The sequence below is a fragment of the Carica papaya genome, chromosome 6 (genome assembly GCF_054855325.1).
Source record: "Carica papaya isolate Zhongbai chromosome 6, ASM5485532v1, whole genome shotgun sequence".
Lineage (NCBI taxonomy): Eukaryota > Viridiplantae > Streptophyta > Magnoliopsida > Brassicales > Caricaceae > Carica > Carica papaya.
The window spans coordinates 10,754,162-10,779,140 of NC_142314.1; the positions used below are offsets into that span (position 1 = coordinate 10,754,162).

At 38.4% G+C, this 24,979-nt stretch overlaps 1 protein-coding gene across 1 annotated transcript; it reads left to right on the plus strand.

The window, feature by feature from the left end:
* Positions 1 to 22,157: 22,157 nt before the first annotated feature.
* On the plus strand, positions 22,158 to 24,253 carry HAM4 (GRAS family transcription factor). The gene is made up of 2 exons (XM_088223458.1): positions 22,158 to 22,770; positions 22,852 to 24,253. The coding sequence occupies exons 1-2, from the start codon at positions 22,296 to 22,298 to the stop codon at positions 23,952 to 23,954; spliced, it is 1,578 nt and encodes a 525-aa protein (XP_088079584.1). The 5' UTR covers positions 22,158 to 22,295; the 3' UTR covers positions 23,955 to 24,253.
* The last annotated feature ends 726 nt before the right edge of the window (positions 24,254 to 24,979 follow it).

A 24,979-nucleotide genomic window follows, 5' to 3' on the forward strand; every position in this document is an offset into this window, starting at 1 on the left:
AGTGGGATGAAGAAGGATATAACAGAGTTTGTTTCTAAATATCTGATATACCAACAACTGAAGGCTGAATGTCAGAGACCAGCAAGAGTACTTCAATCCTTACTGGTAGTAGAGTAGAAATGGGAACATATTACTATGGATTTGGTGGTGAGTTTACCTAAAATAAGATGCCAACATCATGTTATTTGGGTTTTCATTGATAGATTAACTAAATCTCCTGATTTTTTGGCTATCAGAGTAAATGACCCACTAGACAAGTTAGGCAGACTCTATATCAGGGAGATTGTGAGATTGCATGGAATACTAATCACAATCGTCTCTGATTGAGATCCCCGCTTTACTTCAAGATTTTGGACTAGTCTACAGAATGCTATGGTGACTAAACTATCCTTCAATACGGCTTTCCATCCTCAGATGGATGGTCAATCAGAATAGATAATCTAAACTCTAGAAGATATGCTACGAGTATGCATCATTGAGTTGCAAGGTAATTGGGATGATCATTTACCTCTTATTGAGTTTGCATATAATAATAGCTATCAGTCCAGCATTCAAATGGCACCCTATGAGGCTTTATACGGAAGACTCTGTAGATCACCTATTTATTGGGAAGAAGTTAGAGAACGAAAATTGGTTGGACCTGAATTAGTGGAAGAAATTACAAAGAATGTGAAATTAATCAGAAAACATCTTTTGACAGCTCAAAATAGAAAGAAAAGTTATGCTGACAATCGAATAAGAGATTTAGAATTCAAAGTAGGCAACTATATATTTTTAAAAATCTCACTAATTAAACGGATTATGAGATTTAAGAAGAAAGAAAAACTCAGTTCTTGATTTATCAAACCTTTTGAGATATTGGATAGAGTGGGAGCTGTCATCTACCGCTTAATATTGTCACCTGAGTTAGCCAATATGCACAATCTTTTTCATGTATCAATATTGAAGAACTATCACCCAGATCCATTGCATGTACTCCAATATGAACCCTTTTAACTTGAGGATAACCTATCCTACATTGAGCTTCCTGTACAGATAGTGGATCACCAAGAAAGGATATTACGGTCCAAGGTAATCTTCTTAATAAAGGTACTATAGCAGCATCATTCAACTGAAGAAACCACATGGGAGCCAGAAGAGGAAATGAATGCCAAATACCCACATCTGTTTATGACTACTGGTAAGTCCAATTTGAAGGACCAAATAAAGGGGGGAGGATATGATAGCTTGAAAATACATCCGAGTTAATTTCTTATATTTGATATATTTAATGATGCTAAGTATGGTTGTCTTGCAAATTGAATTTCTATGAATATAAAATTTGTATTGATTTTATCAAACATGTATGAATATGTATTTGCATATCTCTAATTTGAACACTATTTTATTCTTACGAAGTCCATGAAACTCACCCCAATTCACACCCCTCCTAGTGCAAATTTGTTCAGGTCAGGAGGGAGTTTAAGATCAAAGGAAGACTTTGAGGAATCTTTTAGCTACCTTGGACGCTTATTGAAAAGTAGATCTGAATATATTATTATGATGTAATTTCGAAAGATTATTATTGTAACACCCCAACCCTTTTCTTTTCTTTTATTATTATTATTATTTTATTTTAATTTTTTGAAATTATTATATGAAAATAATGATTTATTATGTAATAATATATGGTTTTAATTTGATTTAATTTATTTAAATAGACATAATAATAAAAATAATAATAAAAAGGGGTAAAATTATTTAGAGATTTAACTAAAAATAATTTTGGAAAAAAATGGTGAAATTTTGGGTTCTGTGGGTATTTTTAAAAATAAAATTGAAAATGGGGAGTCCAAACGCAATTTAGAAAAATTACGCCACGTCAGCAGCCCTAGCCAACCAGGACACGCCGCGTGGCAGAGACGCTGACGCGGGAGGCCACACGGAAGGGAGCCACATGGGCAATCCGCGTGCGCACGATCAAACAGCTGAGATCCGTTCTCGTGTGCACAGACAGCGCAGATCAAAAACGCGCACGGACGGCCCACATTGCACGTGCACGGATGGTCAAGATTGAATCGCGCACGGACGACCCAGATTGCATCGCGATGAATGGTCCATATTCATTTCCTATTTAATCGCGATGGACGGCTCAGATTAAAAGCGGATGATTATAAATAATCTAATCCGTACCTAAACCCTAACTCTAATTGCCAGAGCCCCTCGCTGGAGAAGACAACCCAGCCGCCGGGGAGCCAACCGCCGCCACCCACCGCCGCACCGGAGCAATTTCCAGTCGCCAAACGAGGTAAAAATTCTCCCCTTGGCTCAGAATTCGATGTTGAACCCACCTATGGCCAAATCGGAGAAAAAACACCCGCCAATTGGCCGAAAAATGAAGCCACGGGTTTTCTCAATTTTTGCCTCCGATGAGACCCTTCCCGATTCCCATTCGATGTAATTTTTTCACCATTGTGACCATCATTCCCTCCTCTATAGATTGACTGGAGCAAAATACCAAATCGTGACTCGAGCCGGAGGAGCAGCCGCACCTGAGAGCTCCGCCGCCGGTAAGTCTCAGTTTTCTGTAATTTTTTGGCCCACTAAGGGCCCTAGGGGTGTTTTATCACAGGAACCAATGTAAGTTTGGCTGAATTCGGTCGAAAACGGCCAGAAATGGCCAACCCAAGGCGGATCGCCGCTGCGGGCGGCGGCGGCGCCATCGCCAGAGCATGACGGAGCCGTCATGCCGGAATTCTGAAATTGGCCGAATAAGCCCTGGGTCTGATTTGGGGTTTTTTGGGGACATGTGCAGGTACCGGAAGTGTGTTTCAGTTTCTGAAGAAAAATTCAGGGAATCTAGGGACTGCCCGTAGGCGCAGTGAGAACTCAATTTCAGACTCTGAAATAAGTAAGGATCCCTCACCCTATTTCCTATCACGACATTAAAGCTTAATAAATGATTAAACGATATTTTATGAATTAATAGATATGTATAATTAATTAATATTGCTAATGGGGCCCGAACCTGATGTATTTATCGGTCTGTCCTGTTTGATGTATTTTACAGTCTAAATGTAGTATAATATTTGATTGTTTATTCTGTAGTTTCGTATGCATGAATAACTGTTTAATCTATTATAGTTTGAATTATTGTGGACCCGATGTTGTGTTGTCTTGTTTGGTGTTCGTTGCTGGTTTACGTATTTATGTTGATTGGGTAATTGAGACTAAGAAAAATAAGGATGGTATGTGAATTTATGAACGGATAAGTTGATAGCCTCACTAGATATCCTGGCAGATGGTGGACGGATCGGGTCCATAGGGAACCCTACCGGGAACGTGGTCTCTCATATCGGACGGGGTATTGAGACTTTAAATATTTTGGCGCTCATACTGGACGGGGTATGGGGAAGGCCCGCTTCACCTTCATACCGGACGAGGTATTGAGGTTTATGGTTTTGACGCTCATACCAGATGGGGTATGGGGACAGCCCTGGAATTAAGGTGAATGGTTCACGTATAGCGGGGACCCCTATGAATCCCCATGGATACTAGTAGGCTGATAAAAGAGGAAATTTATTGTCTGATGATTGAAATACAAAAGTATGATATGTGTTATGTTACAGAGTGTGCATGATCTTATGATATTTATAATATTATTGTTTCATAAGTTGTTCTCATGAATCTCACCGAGGTAAGTGGACAGTAAAGGGTTTTATTATTAATAAATGAATTTGTTATAAATTACGCTACATTGGTCGTTTTTGTTTTCTACCAACCTTTACTTCTGTGACAGTGAGATAGTGTGACATCTTTACTGGGCTAGTGTAGCTCATTCCTCAACCATTTAGATTAGGAGGACTTAGTTCCCGAGCCCGTTTCGTAGGAAGACGGCGAATAAAAGCCTAAAGATTTATTAGTTTTCCTTATAGTATTCATTCATAGTATTTTCTTTAGTTAATTTATTCTTTCATATCTTTAATACGTTTTGATTATTGTGTAAGGGATGTTAATCATAATCTATTTTATTTTGATTCCGCACTTAGAATAAATATATACATTTCCTTTTAATTTCTGGGGCCGTTACAGTTGGTATCAGAGTCGCGTTCCTCGGACTCGTCCCTTACACAATAATATTTAGAGAAATACCAACCGATTAATTGTTACTCAACCATTCCTTGTGAAATGCAGGTACAGAGAGATGAGGAGAGGAAGACCCCTACTAAACCGAGCAGACCGGGATAATTCGCTTCTGGAAGATGTGGACAGAATATTTGAGATGCTAGAAAGGATCATTACTACCCAGCAAGGCCGAGAGAAGTGAAGGGAGTTACCCGACCCTCCCTCACTACCACAGGTTGAGCCACCGCTACAGCGAGCGGATCCCGAGCCACCCCGACACGAGCCTACTCCTCCATAGTACCCCCCGACACCACCGCCGCTTTATAATCTGGTGCCACAGCCACAGTATTGCCCGGCACCATCACAGTACAATCCAGTGCCCCCATTATATCAGCAGGTGTCACCACAGGGCCCCCCAGTCTATCCTCAGCTCGGCCCAGTCCCTCTTCCACGGGATCCAGCTCCTTCTCTGATTGACCCGAGCTACGTAGAAAGGTACAGGAGACTGAACCCTTCCACTTTTGTAGGGGAGTCCTCTTTCGAAGATGTCCAGTATTGGTTGGCGGAGACAGAGAATGCCTTCAAGACATTAGGAGTGGTTCCTGAACAGAGGGTTACCCTTGCTTCCTACATGCTGGTGGGGGAAGCAGGTCATTGGTGGGAGCTCAAGCAGACCACCCTGCCTACACCAGTCACTTGGGAGCAGTTCTTAGCAACCTTTCATGTGGAGTACCTCCCCGAGCACATCCGACACCTAAAGGAGATAGAGTTTGTCCAGCTGGTTCAGGGAAACATGACAGTATTGGAATATGCTCGTACGTTCCTAGATTTGGGCTGATAATCCCCTGAAACATTGATAGATGAGGGCAGGAAGGCTAGGAGGTTCCAGTGGGGCCTCCGCCTAGAGATCAAGCAGCACTTATTGGTATTAGAGCTCAAGACATATTCAGCCGTTCTGGCAAAGGCGCAGATCGTGGAGAGGAGTTTCAACACCCTTTCTCAGTCAGCAGGAAGTCATAGACCCTCAGCTCCACTCTGCAGACCAGCACCTACTGCGTTTGTCCAACAAAATAAGAGGCCCAGACCGGCGATCCAGGCTCCCCCTCAGGCTCCAGGGGTAGTACGTGGTAAGATCTGTGAGCACTACGGCAGGGATCACGATGACCGACCATGCTATCGCCTCAACAACACCTATTGCATATGTGGTAGTGCCCAGCACTATGCGAGAGAGTGCCCAAGGAACCAGAACCAAGGCATACCACCTTTTCAGGGCAGGGTTTACAACCTCACACAACATGATGCCGATGCCGACCCGGACGTGGTACAGGGTATGTACACTATCTGTAACTATATTGCTCATGTTTTATTTGACACTGGTGCATTGCATTCATTTGTTTCACATGTTTTTGCATCCAAACTTAATGTATCACTTGATAAACTTGATTCAATGTTATTTGTGTCTACTGCTGGGGGTGAAACACTATTAGGGGAAGTTGTCTACAGGGCCTGTGCTGTGGAGATAGCAAATAGGAAACTGAGTGTAGACCTAATAGGGTTAGACACGGGGGATTTTGATGTAATTTTAGGGATGGATTGGCTAGTGGCGTATCACGCCACCATAGATTGCTTTAACAAGAATGTTGTATTTAATCCTCATAATGAAGAGCCATTTACAAATTAATAAAATCATTTGATACTTATTACTTGATGGAAAGTTTCCTTAAATTTCAAGTACTTTAACCTTGTTATTTTCTCTAACTAGGCAAGCCCAAGAAGGAAATTTGTATCCAAGAGATTCCGATAGTCCAAGACTTTCCAGATGTATTTCCGGACGAACTGCCCGGACTGCCAGTGGACAGGGAAGTTGAGTTCACTATAGACCTACAACCAGGCACCCAGCCCATTTCGGTTGCTCCTTACCGCATGAGCTGCGTTAAGATGGAAGAGCTGAAAAAATAGATCACTGAATTGCAAAACAGTGGTTTTATCATACACAATGTGTCTCTTTGGGGTGCCGGAGTCACTTTTGCCAGAAAGGAAGATGGAACGTTTTGACTGTATATTGATTACAGAGGACTAAACAAGGTCACAATCAAGAATAAATATCCCCTTTCAAGAATTAACGACCTCTTCGATCAGCTGCAGGGTACGCAAGTCTTCTCCAAAATAGACTTGCGATCAGATTACCATCAGGTAAAAAGAAGAACAGAAGACATCCCCAAAACGGCCTTTCGAACCAGATATGGATACTATGAGTTCCTGGTCATGCCATTTGGGCTAACCAACGCCCCAACCATCTTTATAGATCTGATGAATTCTTGGATCAATTTGTTATTGTGTTGATCGATGACATTTTGGTCTACTCAAAAAGCAGAGAAGAGCATGCTCACCATCTAGCCCAAGTTTTGCAGGTCCTCAGAAAAAAGAAACTATATGCAAAGTTGAGTAAGTGTGGATTCTGGCTTGAGCAGACCGCCTTCCTAGGACACATCATATCGAAGGAAAGAGTATCAGTGAATCCCGAAAAAGTTGAAGCGGTACTTGGCTGGGAGAAGTTGACATCAGTTAAGGAAATCCATAGCTTCTTGGGAATGACAGGTTTTTACTGCAGGTTCGTCGAAGGATTCTCTAGTCTAGCGACTCCCCTAACCCGACTCACAAAGAAGAATGTCAAGTTTGAGTGGAATGAGGACTGTGAGAGAAGTTTTTTAGAATTAAAGGAGCGGCTGACCACTGCACCCGTACTAGCTTTACCGAGTGGATCGGGGAGATATACAATTTACAGTGATGCCTCATATCTAGGCCTGGGTTGTGTCCTGATGCAGCATGGGAAGGTCATCGCCTATGGGTCCAAACAGTTAAAGAATCATGAGAAGAACTACCCCACCCATGACTTGGAACTTGCCACAATCATAAACATCTTGAAAACCTGGTGTCATTATTTATATGGAGAGACCTTTCAGATCTATATCGATCATAAGAGTTTGAAACACATATTCACTCAAAAGAATCTCAACATGCGTCAGAGAAGGTGGATGGAACTCCTTAAAGACTATGATTGTGATATCTTGTATCATCCGGGTAAGGGCAACGTAGTGGCAGATGGTCTCAGCAGGAAAAATGCAGGTATCTTAGCCCATTTGATGGTTTCAAAACGCAGGCAAATTGGGGCCACACAACAGGTTCGGCTTCAGGACCTGAAGAGAATCGCATGTTTGGGCTGTCTGACCATCCAGGCCAAGTTAATATGAAGAATAAGGGAAGCCCAGTCAGTCGACCCCGCCCTAGTAGCTCGCAAGAATGATGCAGAACAATGAGCGAGCTCAGAATTCTAAGTCTCTGCCGATGGGTTACTCCAGTTTCAGGATAGTGTGTGTGTCCCAGACGACAGTGAGTTAAAGAGAGACATCATGACAGAGTCCCATAGCTCAAAGTTTGTCATGCATACCGGAAGCACCAAAATGTACCAAAGCATGTGACCCCGATTTTGGTGGAATGGGATGAAGAGGGACATAGCTGACTTTGTATCTAAATGCTTGGTATGTCAGCAGGTCAAGGCAGAGCATCAACGCCCAGGCGGGTTACTTCAGCCTTTACCGATCCTGGAGTGGAAGTGGGAACATATCGCCATGGATTTCATAACGGGATTACCCAAGGCACATTCAGGACATGACGCTATCTAGGTAATTGTTGATCAGCTTACCAAGTCTTCCCACTTCCTCGCCATCAGGATGACCGATCCCTTGGACAAGTTGACAAGAATGTATATCCGAAAAATAGTCAGATTGCATGGAGTTCCAGTGACAGTGGTATCCGACAGGGACCTCAGGTTCACTTCTCGGTTTTAGAGTAGCTTTCAGCAGGCCATGGGAACAAAGCTGTCTCTCAGTACTGTTTTCCATCCTCAGACTGATGTACAGTCAAAAAGGACAATCCGTACACTTGAGGATATGCTTCGAGCTTGTGTCCTTGACTCTAAGGGCCATTGGGACGACCATCTACCCCTGATAGAATCTGCCTACAACAACAGCTACCAAGCGAGCATTGGCATGGCTTCGTATGAAGTGTTATATGGGCGCCCATGTAGATCGCCGATTTGTTGGGAAGAAGTGGACGACAGAAAATTGTTCAGCCCGGAGTTGGTGGAGGAGACCACGTCTAAAATAGTTAAAATCAAAAAGAACATTCAGATGGCTCAGAGCAGGCAGAAGAGTTATGTGGACACCCAGATGAGAGATTTAGTATTTGAACAAGGCGACCGGGTGTTCCTTAAGGTCACTCATTTCAAGGAAATTAGTAAGTTCGGTAGGAGGGAAAAACTGAACCCCCGATTTATTGGACCATTTGAAGTCTTAGACAGGATTGGTACTGCCACCTACAGACTAGCACTTCCTCCAGAGCTCTCCAAGGTCCACAATGTGTTCCATGTATCCATGCTACGTAAGTACAACCCGGACCCCTCTCATGTCTTGGCTCATGAACCGCTTCCACTCCAAGAGGACTTATCTTATGAGGAAGTACCAGTCGATATCACGGACCGAAAGAGCAGAATACTCTGCAACCAGAAAATATCATTTGTAAAGGTAGTGTGGCAGAACCACTCGCCAAGAGAGGCTACCTGGGAGCTAGAATCATACTTTAGAGCCCAGTATCCCCATTTGTTCAACCAAGAGTAAGAGGCAAATTTGGGGGACCAAATTTCTTTAAGGGGCGGAGAGTTGTAACACCCAAAACTTTTTATTTTATTATTATTGGAATTTATTTGATTTGATTTTATTTTAATAATTAATTTATAAAGTTTTAATTTAATTTAATTGAAATAAAAATAATAATAATGATAAAATGGGGTAAAATTATTTTTGGGATTTAATTGAAAATGATTTTGGGAAAAAGGGGTGAAATTTTGGATTCTGGGGGTGTTTTTGAAAAGAAAATCGACAACTGGAGGTCAAACGTAATTTAAAAAATTGCGCCATGTCAGCAGCTCGGTCAGTAGCCCCCGGCCAACCAGGACACGCCGCGTGGCAGGGACACTGACGCGGGACAGAGACACATGGGCGATCCGCGTGCGCGTGATCGGACGGCCCAGATCCATTCCCGCGAGCACGGACAGCCCAGATCAAAAGTGCGCATGGACGGCCCAGATCTCACATGTGCGGACGGCCCAGATTGAATCACGCACGGACGACCAGATCACATCGCGATGGACGGTCCAGATTTATTTCTAATTTAATCGCGATCAGACGGTCCAGATTAAGTCGTGATGGACAGCTCAGATTAAAAGAGAAATGTTATAAATAACCTCACCCACACCCAAACCGAAACCCTAGCCGCCAGAGCCCTCGCTGGAGAAGACCACCCAGTCACTGGAGGAACCGGCCGCCGCCACTCGCCGCCGCACTGGAGGATTTTTCGGTCGCCAAACAAGGTAAAATTTCTCCCCTTGACTTAGTTTTTGATGCTGAACCCACCTATAAAATCAGAGTCAAATCACCGGCTAATTGGCCTGAAAACACCGCCGAAGCCCAGCGGTCCCGCCGCGGGTTCCCTTGATTTTTGCCTCCGTTGAGGCTCTTCTCGATTCCTGTTCAATGTAATTTTTACACCATTGTGACCATCGTCCTTTTCCCTACAGGTTGACCAGAGCAAAACACCAAATCGCAACTTGCACCAGAGGAGCTGACGCACCCGAGAACTCCGCCGCCGGTAAGTCTCAGTTTTATATTATTTTTTTGGCCTACCGAGGGCCCTAGGGGTGTTTTATCACAGGAACCAATGCAAGTTTGGCCGAATTCGGCTAGAAACGGCCAACCTGAGGCGGATCGTCACTGCGGGCGGCGGCGCCGTCGCAGGAGCATGGCGGAACTGTCGTGCCGGAATTCCGAAATTGGCCGAATAGGCCCTGGATCTGATTTGGGATTTTTTGGGGACATGTGCAGGTACCGGAAGTGTTTTTCAGTTTCCAGGAAAAAATTCAGGGAATCTAGGGACTGTCTGTAGGCGCAGTGAGAACCCAATTTTAGACTCCGAAACAAGTAAAGATCCCTCACCCTATTTTCTATCACGGCATTAAAACTTAATAAATGATTAAACAGTATTTTATGAATTAATATATATGTATAATTAATTAAAATTGCTAATGGGGCCCGAACCTGATGTATTTGTCAGTCTGTTCCTGTTTGATGTATTTTACAGTCTATATGCAGTATAGTATTTAATTGTTTATTCTGTAGTTTCGTATGCATGAATAACTGTTTAATCTATTATGGTTTGAATTATTATGAATCTGATATTGTGTTGCCTTGTTTGGTGTGCGTTGCTAGTTTACATATTTATGTTGATTGGATAATTGAGACTAAGAAAAATAAGGATGGTATGTGAATTTATGAACGGATAAGTCGACAGTCTCACTAGATATCCTAGGAGATGGTGGACGGACCGAGTCCATAGAGAACCCTATCGGGAACGTGGTCTCTCATATCGGATGGGGTATAGAGACTTTAAATATTTTGGCGCTCATACCGAACGGGGTATTGAGGTTTATGATTTTGGTGCTAATACCGGACGGGGTATGGGGACAGCCCTGGAATTAAGATGAATGGTTCACGTATAGCGGGCACCCCTATGGATCCCCATGGATACTAGTAGGCTAATAAAAGAGAAAATTTATTATCTGATGATTAAAATACAAAAGTATGATATGTGTTATGTTACAGAGTGTGCATGATCTTATGATGTTTATACTGTTATTGTTTTCATAAGTTGTTCTCATGAATCTCACCGAGGTAAGTGGACAGTAAAGGATTTTATTATTGATAAATGAATTTGTTATAAATTACGCTCCATTGGTCGTTTTTGTTTTCTACCAACCTTTACTTCTATGACAGTGAGATAGTGTGACATCTTTACTGGGCTAGTGTAGCTCATTCCTTACTTAACCATTTCAGATCAGGAGGACTTGGTTCCCAAGCCCGTTCCACAGGAAGATGGCGAATAGAAGCCTAAAGATTTATTAGTTTTCCTTATAGTATTCATTCATAGTATTTCTTTCAGTTAGTATATTCTTTCATATCTTTAATACGTTTTGATTATTGTGTAAGGGATGTTAATCATAATCTATTTTATTTCACTTCCGCACTTAGAATAAATATATACATTTCCTTTTAATTTCTGGGGCCGTTACATCTTACTTAACCATTTCAGATCAGGAGGACTAGGTTCCCGAGCCCGATCCACAAGAAGACGGTGGGTAGATGCCTAGATATTGTTAGTACGTTTAGATGACTTATTTTTTGATATTGTTAGTACGTTTAAGTTATTGTGTAAGAGATATTGATTAGAACCTTTTATTTCGCTTTCGCACTCATATTCTTTATATACATTTCCTTTTAAATTTCCGGGGTCGTTACAGTTATGAACCTCATGAATTACAACTCCGTACAAGGAATATATTGTTGATTTATAGAGATCAGCATAATGTTACGCAAAAGTTTATCAAGTTCACATGTGAGGTGACATTCCTTTCTCTCCAGAAAAATCGGGTCGTTATAATAATTTTAAGGTTATTGTTTATACTTTTATTTAGTAATATAAGTATGGATATTTAGAATATCGTACGTATGTTTATGTTTTACATTTTAAAAGATGCAACGCTTTTGCGACTCTTTTATGATTAATAAAGTTAAGTTATTTTATTTAACTCGAGTTTATATGATTGAAGTAAGTATGCTTTGATCATTATCATATAAGACGGGATGTGGTTTGTGACAAGTTTAAAAATAAAAAAAAAATGTGGGATTAACTATGAATTTGTTTTATTTTTAAAAAAATATTAATTTGTTTTAAAATAACATAAAATATTACAATAATTTTTTATTACTAATGTTAGTTATAATATGTTTGTTAAAAAATCAATAAGATTTTATTTTACAAAAATTATTGGTTATAATACGTTTGTTAAATAAACAAATGATTAAATGCCATTTATTGATAAGATTATATTTTTTTCTTATTTTTTAATTTATTAATAACGAGATTTTATTTCGTAAAATTTAAAAAAAGAAAGATTACAACTTTCACATGTGTAAATAATTTCGCAACACCTGTTATTTATGCATTATTAACAAAAATTAACCTATATATTATGGTAGTTTTAAATTTTAATGAAGACCTTATTCCGACATAAATGAAACGTTTGTAGACATAATTTATTTAAATAATTGCATGTGTGTTTTACATATTCTAGCATATTAAAAATAAGAAAAATGGTCTATTTCAAAATCATATCTAATTTATTCCGGATGTAATTAAAATAATATAAACTCAAAGTTAAAGCTAATAGAGACAAAATTAGGGGTGAAGATCTTAGAGATGCATACCCAAGATACACGTGTGTTGCGATTATTTGAATTTTAACTTTTATGTATATATATTTAAAAAAGAAAAGTTGGGTTTTGTTTTCTCATATATATATATATACACACACACACACACACACGCACGCACACACACACACACACACACATATATATATATATATTCACATATGGGAGTAAAGAAAAACGATATTCCTCAATTTTAGATTCGACTTGTTCTTTTCTTTTACCAATCACCTGTAACATCTTCTCTTAACTTGTAAATATGCATTAAAAATATGTTAAAGTTACAATAGTACGTGGATTTATGAAAATAAATGTTAGGGCTTATTTCTAAAATTAGTAGAGAAATTAGTCGACGCTGAAAACCTATTAATAGAGGAATTAGAAATAAAGAGTAAAGAAAATGACTTTTTACATTAATTGTATGTCTATTTAAGATAATTCATTTGCATTAAATGAATTCATTTTTTATTTTATAATATATCATTCATTAATTGTATTTTCTTTTTTCTTTTTTCTTTTTACAATATATGTATATATATCTATTTTTTGTTTTGACAATCTTATGGAGTGTTATCTTATTTTTTTTTTTTAAAAAAAAAAATCTAAAGTTTTCTTTCCGACTATTTCTCAACAAAATATAGTTTATATGTGCGTACATATATATATATATATATATATACGTATATATAAAATGAATAGCTTTAAGCATCAAATAATTAACTAGATTAAAGTGGCACTTTATTAATTTTTCTAACTCCATGTGACAATACGAGTTTTCTATTTGATTTAATTTAATTTTCCCCAACCCTCTTTGTCTTTAACTGTATTGTGGAGCTTTAACGCACACAATTTGACTGATTTCTAGTATTCTTCATATTTAAATAAATAAATGAAGAGTTTATTCTATAAAAACAAAAAACAAAAAGAGCCCTAGTATAGTTATTTTAAGGACACTTTCTTTCGTTTAATGAATCATATATTTAGAATTTTATATTAGTGACTTAATTTTTATTATTATTAATTTAATTTAATAACAAAGTGATACCAATTAGTGAATTAGTTAAAATCAAATCAAATCAAATATATATAATGTAAAAGCCAAAAATTTAAGAAAATGAAAATATTGAATTATACCAAATATAAGATAAAATAATTTAAAATTTAGAGTTTATATTTTTTACATAATAACTCATGATGCCCAATAGATTTACGAGAATGTCTCTTTATAGAAGTTTATAATAACGAAATGAATAGTTGAAACACAACGAAATAAAAATCATATGGGACTAACCTCTGTTGAGCAACTCTAATGGGGTTCAAGAGGTAACATTTATTTGTAACCCTTCTACTGTTCAAAATCTGGATCTTGCTCTTCTTGATCTAAAATGGTTAAATATGAAAATGAGTTTGTAACACCCAATTTATTATTTTTATTTTTTCTTATTTATTTTAATATATATTAGAATTTTAGTTTAATTTTTTAATATTTAATTTATAAGATTTTAATTTAATAATAATAATAATGATAAAATAGGGTAAAATTATTTTTGGGATTTAATTAAAATTGATTTTGGGAGAAATTGGTGAAAATTTGGATTCTGGTGGTGTTTTTAAAAAGAAAATCAGAAACCGGGGGTCAAAACGTAATTTAGAAAAGTTGTGCCACACCAGCAGCCACGTCAGCAGCCTAGTCAGCAACCCCGGCCAAACTAGAACACGTCGCGTGGCAAGGAAGCTGACGCGGGAAACCCCGCGGACAGAGCTACGTGAACGATCCGCGTGCACACGATCGAACGGTCCAGATCTCACGCATGCAGACGACCCAGATCTCACGCGCACGGACGGCCCAGATCTCATGCGTGCGGACGATCCAGATTTATTTCTATTTTAATCGTGATCGGACGGTCCAGATTAAAACATGATGGACGGCTGAGATTAAAAGGGAAAGGTTATAAATAACCTCACTCACACCTGACCCCAAACCCTAGCCGCTAGTGCCCTTGCCGGAGAAGAAGAACCAGTTGCCGGACGAGCCGGCCGCCGCCACCCGCCACCACACTGGAGGGTTTTTCGACCGCCAAATGAGGTAAATTTTTTTCTCTTGGCTCATTTTTCGATGCTGAATCTGCTTATGGCCAAATCGGAGCCAAACCACCGGCCAATCGGAGCCAAACCGCCGCGGCTTCTCTTGATTTTTGCCTCCGATGAGGCCCTCTCTGATTCCTATTCGATGCAATTTTTACACCACTGTGATCACCATCCTTTTCTCTACAGGTTGACCGAAGCAAAACATCAAATCGCGACTCGCACCAGAGAATCCGCCACATCCGAGAGCTTCACCGCCGGTAAGTCTCTGTTTTTCGTGATTTTTTGGCCCACCAAGGGCCCTAGGGTTGTTTTATCGCAGGAACCAATGCAAGTTTGGCCGAATTCGGCCAAAAACGGCCAACCCGAAGTGGATCGCCGCCGCGGGGGACGATGCCGTCGCCAGAGCACGACGGAGCCGCCATGCCAGAATTTCGATATTGGCCGAAAAGGGGCCCTAGGTCTGATTTGGGATTTTTTGGGACACGTGCAGGTACCGATAGTGCGTTTCAGTTTCTCGGAGAAAATTCAGGGAATTTAGGGACAGCCCGTAGGCGCACTCTAGAGCCGATTTCAGACCCCAAAACAAGTAAGAATTTCTCACCCTATTTTCTATCACAGTATTAAAGCCAAATAAATGATAAAATGGTATTTTATGACTTTATAGATATGTATAATTGATTGAGATTGCCAATGGAGCCCGAATCTGATATACTGTCGGTCAGTTGTTGGTTGATCTATTTTTCAGTATTAAATGCAGTATGATATTTGATGTATTTATTTTATGGTTTCGTATGCATGAATCATAGTTTCTTTTATTATGGTTTGAATTATGGTGAACCCGATGTTGTGTTGTTTTGTTTAGTGTTCATTATTGGTTTACGTGTTTGTGTATGATTGGATAATTGAGACCAAGGAAAATAAGAAAAAGGATACGTGAATTGATAAATGGATAATATGGACAGCCTGACTAGATATCTTAGGAGATGGTGGACAGACCGGATCCATAGGGAACCCTACCGGGAACGTAGTCTCTCATATCGGATAGGGTATGGAGACCTTATGTGTTTTGGTGCTCATACCGGACGGGGTATGAGGACGGCCCGTTTCACCCTTATACCGGACGGGGTATTGAGGTTTATGGTTTTGGCGCCCATACTAGACGGGGTGTGGGGACAGCCCTGAAATCAGTTTATTAATGTTAATGGTTCACATGTAGCGGGGATTCCCTATGGATCTCCATAGATACTAGTAGGCTGGTAAAAGAGAAAATTTGTTGTCTGATTATTGAAGTGCAAAAGTATGACATGTGCTATGTTACAAAATATATATGATTTTATGATAGTTATAATATTATTGTCTTCATATGTTATTTTCATAAATCTCACCGAGATAAGTGGACAATAAAGGTTTTTATTATTAATAAATGAGTTTATTATAAATTATGCTTCATTGTTTATTTTTGTTTTCTACCAACATTTACTTCTGTGGCAGTGAGATAGTGTGATGTCTTTACTGGGCTAGTGTAGCTCATTCCTTACTTAACCATTTCAGATCAGGAAGACGTGGTTCCCAAGCCCGTTCCACAGGAACACGGCGAGTTAGACGTCTAGAGACTTTATAGTTCTATTTATAGTTTTTATTTCGAGTATTTCTTTTAATCAGCTTATTCTTTCATATGTTGAATACGTTTTTTGGTTATTGTATAAGGGATGTTAATCAGAATTTTTATTTCGCTTCCGCATTTAAGATTTTTAATACATACATCTTCACTTAAATTTCTGAGGCCGTTACAGAGTTACACTAACTTAATAAGAATATCACACTTAACATTGATACAGAAAACTAAATATTGGTAAAAAAATCATAAAACAACTAACGAAGCCATTTGTCTTTCTTAAATAAATTTATTTTATATAAAAACGTAAGTTTCATACTTACATTTATGAGTTTTCAAAACTGACCTACGAAAATAATAACCCGAATTGTATTTTGATTTCACATTTAAATTAACAATAACAATAAACTTACCTTCTTACCTGCTTATTAGTGCGTTTGAGGGTTCATAGGGATATCCTCATACACATAAATTCAATATCTAATTTATTAATCAACCAGCCATCCCCATACCCCATCCGATAATGGGCACCAAACATGTCATCGCCTCAATACCCTGTTCAGTATGAGGGTGAACTATACCTTCCGGTACGAGACTTTTCAGTCCCGTTTGACTGAGGTAATATCCATGGTAGGGTTTCCCTATGTAAAAGTCTGAAAACTTAAATAAAAATAAAGTTATAAATTAAATGCGAAAGAAAAATAATAAAGTTAGGGTTACATTCCTTACACAATAATTTAGAATACCCAATAGAGTTATGTGAATGTTCTTTCTAAAAGAGCAAACGAAAATTAAAAAATAAACGAAAAGTAAATCACTAAGCATCCTAGGATGACCTTCAGTAGCTTTTGAAGGGAGTTCGGATTGTGAACTATTCATAATCCTCTTGTTGATCGAGATCTGGATCTTCGTCGTCTTGATCTGAAATAGTTAATGAATGAGTGAGCTACATTAGCTCAGTAAGAATATCACACTAATCACATATACGAAAAATTGAAAATTGGTAGAAATTAGAAAAATAATTAATGGAGCCCTTAATTTATTATAAATTCATTTACTATAAATGAAGCCATTTATTTCATATTTATGTAACAAGTCTCTCTCAACAATAACTTATGAAAACTCATACTCAAGCACTATTATTTATCACATAAAAGATAACAAGAAACAATCATTTTACATTTTTACCCGCTTATCGGTACCCCTGGGGGTCTACAGAGATATCCACCTGCTCGTGAACTCAATATCCAATTAAATAGTTAACCGACCACCCCCATATCCCGTCCGATATAGGCGTCAAACATGCCACCACCTCGATACCTCGTCCAGTATGAAGGTGAACTATATCTCCCAAACCTTGCTAGTAAAGGACTTTCCAACCCTGTCCGACTGAGGTAATGTTTACGGTAAGGTTCCTTATGTACCGAGCCCGTCTGCCCTTTCCCGAGTACCCAGTAAGTCTTTTCTATACAGATTTCCATCAGCATAATAATCAACCATGCAATAACCATATCTCATTTTATACTCACCATTCATTTAAATAACAATATAGTTTTACACCGTCAAATAACTAATGACCCAAATACCAGCACACAATGTAGGGGAAACAAATAACAAAATAACTAAAAAGATCCTAAAAACCATCAATTGAGTTATGCACAATATAATAGTAAACAACTATAGACAATATTGAAAAATAAATAGGAAATCGAAATGACTGTGAACTAACCGGTTCTGCCTCCACTAATGACATGTAATTATTTTTAAGGTTTTCTAACTTTTCATAAAAATATACAATTATTAATTATTAAGCCTCAGTTTATCATAACGGAAAAATTGATGAGGGATCCTTACCCAAATCGGTGTCCAAAATATTGAACTTTCTACTGCGCCTACCGATGGTCCCCAGGTTTCCTGAATTATCCTTACGAAATCCAAAACACTTGTCACGTACTTAAAATACCATAGGAATCTAAAATCGGTGAAAAATACCCTTTCCGACCAATTTAGAAGTTCTGACACAGTGGCACCGTCGTGCTTCAACGACAGCACCGCTGCCCACATTGACGGTTTACCTTAGCTTAGCCGTTTTCAGTCAGTTCTGGCCAGTTTCGGCCAATTTATACATATCTCTGTAAAAAAAACATGTTAGGGGGCCTCAGTTGGCCGAAAAAAACTAGAAAACAAAAACCTACTAGTAGTGGGGTTTTCCAGGTGCGACAGCTCCGCCAGCTCACCTTCGCGACTGAGAGTTTTTCTTCGGTCAACCTGTAGAAAATAGAACGGTGAATACAACGGTAGAAAAATCGCACGAAACAGAAAACAGAAAGAGATCATCGGAGGAGGTTGCAAGTTTTGCCTGCAGCGGTGCCGCCTGACTTTATCTGCAGTTTTCGGCTCACTCACTGTTTTTTTGTTTTTTTTTTTGCTCTGATTTAGCCATGGGGGTACTCTAAATCAAATTATGAGTGGATAGAAGAATTTTTATCTTTTTTGGCGATCAGAGGAAGCTCTGGTGCGATGGCTGTCGGCGGTCGGCTCCATTCTCCAACGCCTAGTTCTTCTTCTCCAGCGGGAGGCTGGCAGCTAGGGTTTGAATTCAGCGTAATGCCAAATATTTATACCCCTCTCGTGTTAATCTGGACCATTTATCGCATTTGATCTCGACTGTCTGATCACGTTTAAAGAAGAAATGAATCTGAACCGTTCATCGCGATTTGATCTCGACCGTCCGATTGCATTTAAAGGGAGAACAAATCCAGACCGTCCACGCATGCAGGATCAACCCTGGGTCGTTCGATCGCAGGGCATGCAGATTACCCGCATGGCATCCCATGTCAGCGTGCTTTGCCACGCAGCGTACTCCAGTTCGTCAAGATTGCTGACTAGGCAGTTCTACGTAGCAAAATTCTCCTTATTTGCACTCTGATCCCTAGTTTCTAATTTTTCTTTTGAAAACACCATCCGGACCAAAATTTTCACCTTTTTTCTCAAAATTATTTTAAATTTCATTCCTAACCTATTTTTTTCCATAATTCAACAAAAAAATTAAAATAAATTTTTAAAATATTAAAATTAATTCTGGACCAAAATTCGGGCTCAAGTATTACACCCTATTTATCCGGCGCGTCCACCCTTTTCCAGGGTACCCAATAAGTCTTTCATACATAGATTCACATCATCAACTAATCATTAATCGCATAACAACATCTCATTTCATATTTACATATTAATAGGACAACATTTAAGCAAATAATACAAATTTATACTTTAACAATCAATAAACGTAATTAGGATATTTATTTCAAATCAGTCAACAGATAAAAATAATGGTTAAGCAATCAATAAACAAGAAAGCAATTAAAATTTACAATTTAAAACACACGGTGTAACAATAAACAATTTAGACAGTATAAAAAAATAAATAGGCAACACGAATAAGGCAGGGCAATTATACACTGACAGATTCTGGCTCCACTGGTGACATGTAATTAATTTTAAGATTTTTTTTTCTAATTTTTACAAAACACAATGTTATCGATTATTAAACTTTAATTTACCATAACGAAAAAAAAAAAGTGAGAGATTCTTACCTCAAATTGGTGTATGAAATACCGTATTTTTCACTACGCCTATTGGTGGTCCCCAGATTTTCTAAATTTTTCCTGCGGAAATTAAAAATACCCTTCATATATCCAAAAATACATCAAAAGGCCAAAATAGATGTTTTTAAATTTTTTCAACCAATTTAGGGTTTTACCACGACGCTGCCACCGTGCTCCGGCACCAGCTCCTCCGCCCACAGCGGCAGTTCCTCTTAGCCAATCGTTTTTAGCTAGTTTAGGCCAATTTTGACTGGTTTTACATGAAAACCTACGAAAAATCAAGTTAGGGGACCTCTGTTGGCCCGAAAAGGTACAAAACTAAGACTTTACCGGCGGAGGAGTTTTCCGGTACAGCTGCTCCACCGTTCCTCTCTCGCGGTTGGGGCTTCTCTTCGACTAACATGTACCAGAAAAAGATGAAAAACACAAAGGTCAAAGAATCAAAGGAGATAGAAAATGAAAAACGGCTCATCGGAGGGGTTTTGGGTTGCATCCGTGGCGACTCGGCCAAACTCCACTCACGGTTTTCAGCTTACCTCATGACCTTTTGACTTTGATATGGGTGTGGGTAGGTTTAGAATTGAATTTCGAACGAGAAGGAGAAAAAAAAATACCTTTTCGACATCGATGATGGCTCTAGTATGGCGGTAATGGTGGTTAGTTTCTTTCTGACTGCCCTTGTTCTTCTTCTCCGGCGTGAACTAGTGCGGTTAGGGTTAGGATTTTCTAGAATGTGAAGTTTAAATACCCTCCCTGAGTCGATCTGGGCCGTTTGTGCAGGGACACGTGACATTCTCTCGTCCGTTGGATCTCTCTTATTCGGAGATTGAATATGATCGTTCGATCGCGCCTGAAGAGAAAATGCATCTAGATCGTTCGCGCATGCGAGATGCGATCTGGGCTATCGGATCGCCTAGGCACGCGGATCGCCTGCGTGGCTCCTACGTGGAGCCGGTGTCAGCGTGTCCGCCACGCAACGCGTTCTGACTCGCGGTGCTGTTGACGTGGTTGTTCCACGCGACCGTATTTTTTCGTTTTACAATTTTACCCCTTATTTTAAATTTATCTTTTAAAAACACTCCTCATTATTCACAGTTTTATCCATTTTCCCAAAATTGTTTTCAATTTCATCTCTAATTCTAATTTTTCTCAAAAAATTTAATAAAAATTAAATTATTTTAATATATTATTTTATTAATGTAAAATTATCCAGGATTAAATTTTCAAGGCTGAATGTTACATTTAACTTGTTTTTATATACATGTAAACTGTGATATTTACATAATTAGCATTGAAATAAATATTTTTCCTGATATTTTTCTGATATTAGTATAAGATTTTTTAGATATTTAAATTTTAATATATAGAGTTTAGCTAGAAGAGATACTTCTTAGTAAGTATGGTTTGAATTTTTAAAATCAGATAAATTTTAAATAAATTAAATTAATACATGAGACAATCATGTAATTAATTTTTAGCCCGTGTTGATGATGAACCTAAAAATTAGTTTATTTAAAACATAAGTTAACTTAATAATTGATTTTAAATATAAATATATATATATATATATAAAATTGATGACTTATTAAAAAGTTAAAAACTAATTTGTTTGAAAAGGTTAGAAACTAAATTCATATACTATTTTTTATGGTTTCTCAACATATGATTGATAAGAAAATATAATTTACACTTTAACAATTTGAGTTTAATTTTCATTTCAAAAGTAAAATTTTCAACTAGTGGGAGCAACATAGAAGAGTATGTATTGAATTGAATATTGCCTAGAATTTATAAATTATTAATTACTAAATAAAAGGTTATGGTATTATAATTTTTTATTTTATTTTAAATTGAGAAATATCTATTCATGAATTATAAATTATAAATGAGTTATAAAACTCATAAATATAATTTTTTTTTTATAAAATAAAAGTTACAAAAATAGAATTTGAAGTGCATGATTGACAACTCTTTTTAAGTTCTTAATTATTTTTACTTGGACCCTGAATATTTTCAATACATGCATCAATCTTTAAAGATCCAAATTAACGATAAGCCTGTTCTTTTGGACTCTCCAGACAGTTTAGGCGAGCTCAGTCTACAATATACGACTGAAAAATCAACAAGAACCTTCCAAAAGGCTGAAGAAAATAAAGATTAAAACATGATTAAACAGATCATTAAAGTAAATTAATATTTATTTGAAACTTGAACAAGAAGCTTCAAAGAGATAAAAAAAGGCAGAGCCTGACTCGTGTCGACTATGGCCATGTCCATGTCCATGTCCATGTCCATGTCCATGTCCATAGACTCTATGCACACACACGCAAAGATAAAAAAGCTATCAATCATAACACCCAAAAGCTCCCACTAAAAAAACCCACCCCCACCATCTTCCCCATTTTCAAATTTATAACCAAAACACACACGAGAGGAAAAAGAGCCACAGAGACGTACCTTGGGTGTGCTCTGTTCTTCCCTCTCTCTTTCTCTTCTTCAGCTATGAGAGTCCCTGTTACTTCATCTCCACAGACCAATCAACCTCCTAAACCCAACACCAACAATTCCGCCAATCCGGCCCCAAATCTCGGCTTTCACAGCAATCCCACTTCCTGCTATGAGCCCACATCGGTCCTTGATCTTCGAGGGAGTCCCAGTCCTGCAACGGAAAAGCCGGCGCCGACTACCGATGTGATTTCGGGCGTCGCGGCTGCAGACCCATCTCATCAGTCTCTCGAATGGGATGAACATGTCCTGCGGAATATGGATTGGGATTCAATCATGAGGGATTTGGGGTTGGATGATGACTCTGCAACTAATTTGAGGAGTGTTTCTCAGTTAACTCCTTGCAGCGATCATCATCAAGTCGTCTCTCACTTCACCGACTTCATTGCTTCTCAGCAGTTCGATAGTAATCCGCAGTTGGTTAATCATGCAGATATTAATCTTCAAGATGTGTACTCTAACCAGAATTCAGGTTACGGATTAAACTCTCTTGATCATCTGTGCAACAATTTCAATGGTTTTAGTAATCTGAACGTGGGATTTGATTTCATAGAGGAGCTGATTCGAGCAGCAGACTGCTTCGATTCAAACGAGTTGCAACTCGCCCAGGCAATATTGGCGCGGCTCAATCAACGGTTACGATCTCCCGTCGGGAAACCGATACAGAGAGCCGCGTTTTTCTTCAAAGAAGCTCTCGTGTCGCTCCTCTCCGGGACCAACCGAGCCGCTCGGTTGTCTTCATGGTACGAGATCGTACAGACCATCAGAGCCTATAAGGCTTTCTCTGGACTCTCTCCGATCCCTATGTTCGCTCAATTCACCGTCAATCAAGCCCTCCTCGACTCCCTCGACTGGCCATCGTCACCTTTTCTTCACATCGTCGACTTCGATATCGGTTTCGGCGGCCAGTACGCTTCGCTTATGCGAGAAATGGCCGAAAGAACCGATTCTTCTAGACTGGGGCCTCCGTTTGTCCGAGTTACAGCTGTTGTACCAGAAGAGTACGCCATAGAAACCAGGCTGGTCAAAGACAATCTCACTCAATTCGCTCAGGAGCTGAGAATCCGGTTCCAGATCGAGTTCGTTCTTGCTCGGAGTTTCGAGATGTTGTCTTTTAAAACAATCAAATTCATGGAAGGAGAGAGAACCGCCGTTCTTCTATCTCCGGCAATCTTTCGCCGTCTAAGTTCTGAAAACGGAGCCGCCGGGTTCGTCTCCGATCTGCGACGAGTGTCTCCGAGCGTCGTCGTTTTCGTGGACAGTGAAGGATGGACGGAGAGCTCCGGAGCGACGTCATTCCGTCGAGAGTTCGTGAGCAGTCTGGAGTTCTACTCGATGATGTTGGAATCACTAGACACGGCAGCCGTTGCGGCGGGTGATTGGGTGAGGAGGATAGAGATGTTCTTAGTACGCCCTAAGATCTTGGCGGCGGTTGAAGGCGCAGCTGGGCCGCGTGTGGGGTCCTCCTCCTGGAAGGAGCTTTTCTTCGGGGCGGGAATGAGGCCGGTATCGTTGAGTCAGTTCGCGGACTTTCAGGCGGAGTGTTTGTTAGGGAAGATGCAGGTCAGGGGGTTCCACGTGGCAAAACGACAAGCCGAGTTGGTTCTATGCTGGCAAGATAGGGCCCTCGTTGCCACATCAGCATGGAGGTGTTAGAAATCAAATTCAAACTTCAAAATCGAATTAGGTAATTACATGAGGTCTTAACTTTTAATTAATTAAATTAGGGGGGGTGCTTAATTAATTAATGGGGATGTAATTATACGTTTAAATCCCTTTCCTTTGTGAATTTTTTTGTAGTTTATTTTTATTTCTTTATTATTATTATTTTAATTTTGTATTAGTAATTAAAGATCTCTTAAAAATACCATATGTTGAGTATTCTCATTTCTATCCTATATAAGGTTTGAAAAACTAATTGGAGAAATGAGTCAATAATGAAACAAATTTTATTATTTTATTTGTTGATTTTCTTCATCATATCTCCCAGTGGTTTTAAAATATTAATAGTGTGTAAACATAATTGGGAATGTATGCCTAATATATAAATTTAATCAGAATTAAGAAAATAATTTTAATAATTTTCCAATAAATTGTTTTTTTAAAGAAAAAAAAAAACAGATTCACCTTCTGATTTTCTGGTAGAAGAAAAGTTTATCATTAATATATTTTTTAATTCTTTTAAGATTTATGATTATAGGTTTATTTCACAAAATCTTTTAAATTATTACTTTTTTTAATGGGGAATCTGTAAATATATTTCTAAATTTTAATTACAGTATAATTATATTATATATTTTTATTCTTGTTAAACAGAAGTATATACTTTATTCAACATCTCTATAATATTTTTATGAAATATAATTGAAAAAAAAAAAAAACTAAAATTCCGTCTGATAAAAGGAAGCTTTTAATTGCAACAACTAATAAAAGAGCTCCTTATTATTAAAAGTAAAAAATTAATAAAAATCATTCAAGTGAGACTCTAATCAGAGTTTTACAATAATCATAATAATTTAGCTTATAAATATTAAGTTTTGATTCATATCATTCTTCAAGATATGATATTGAATTAACGGGTTATTTATATACTTATGTTTATATAAATATTTATGTGCTTATATCAATAAAAAATTATATCATAAATATTTTACTAAAAGATAAATATTTACATAAATATA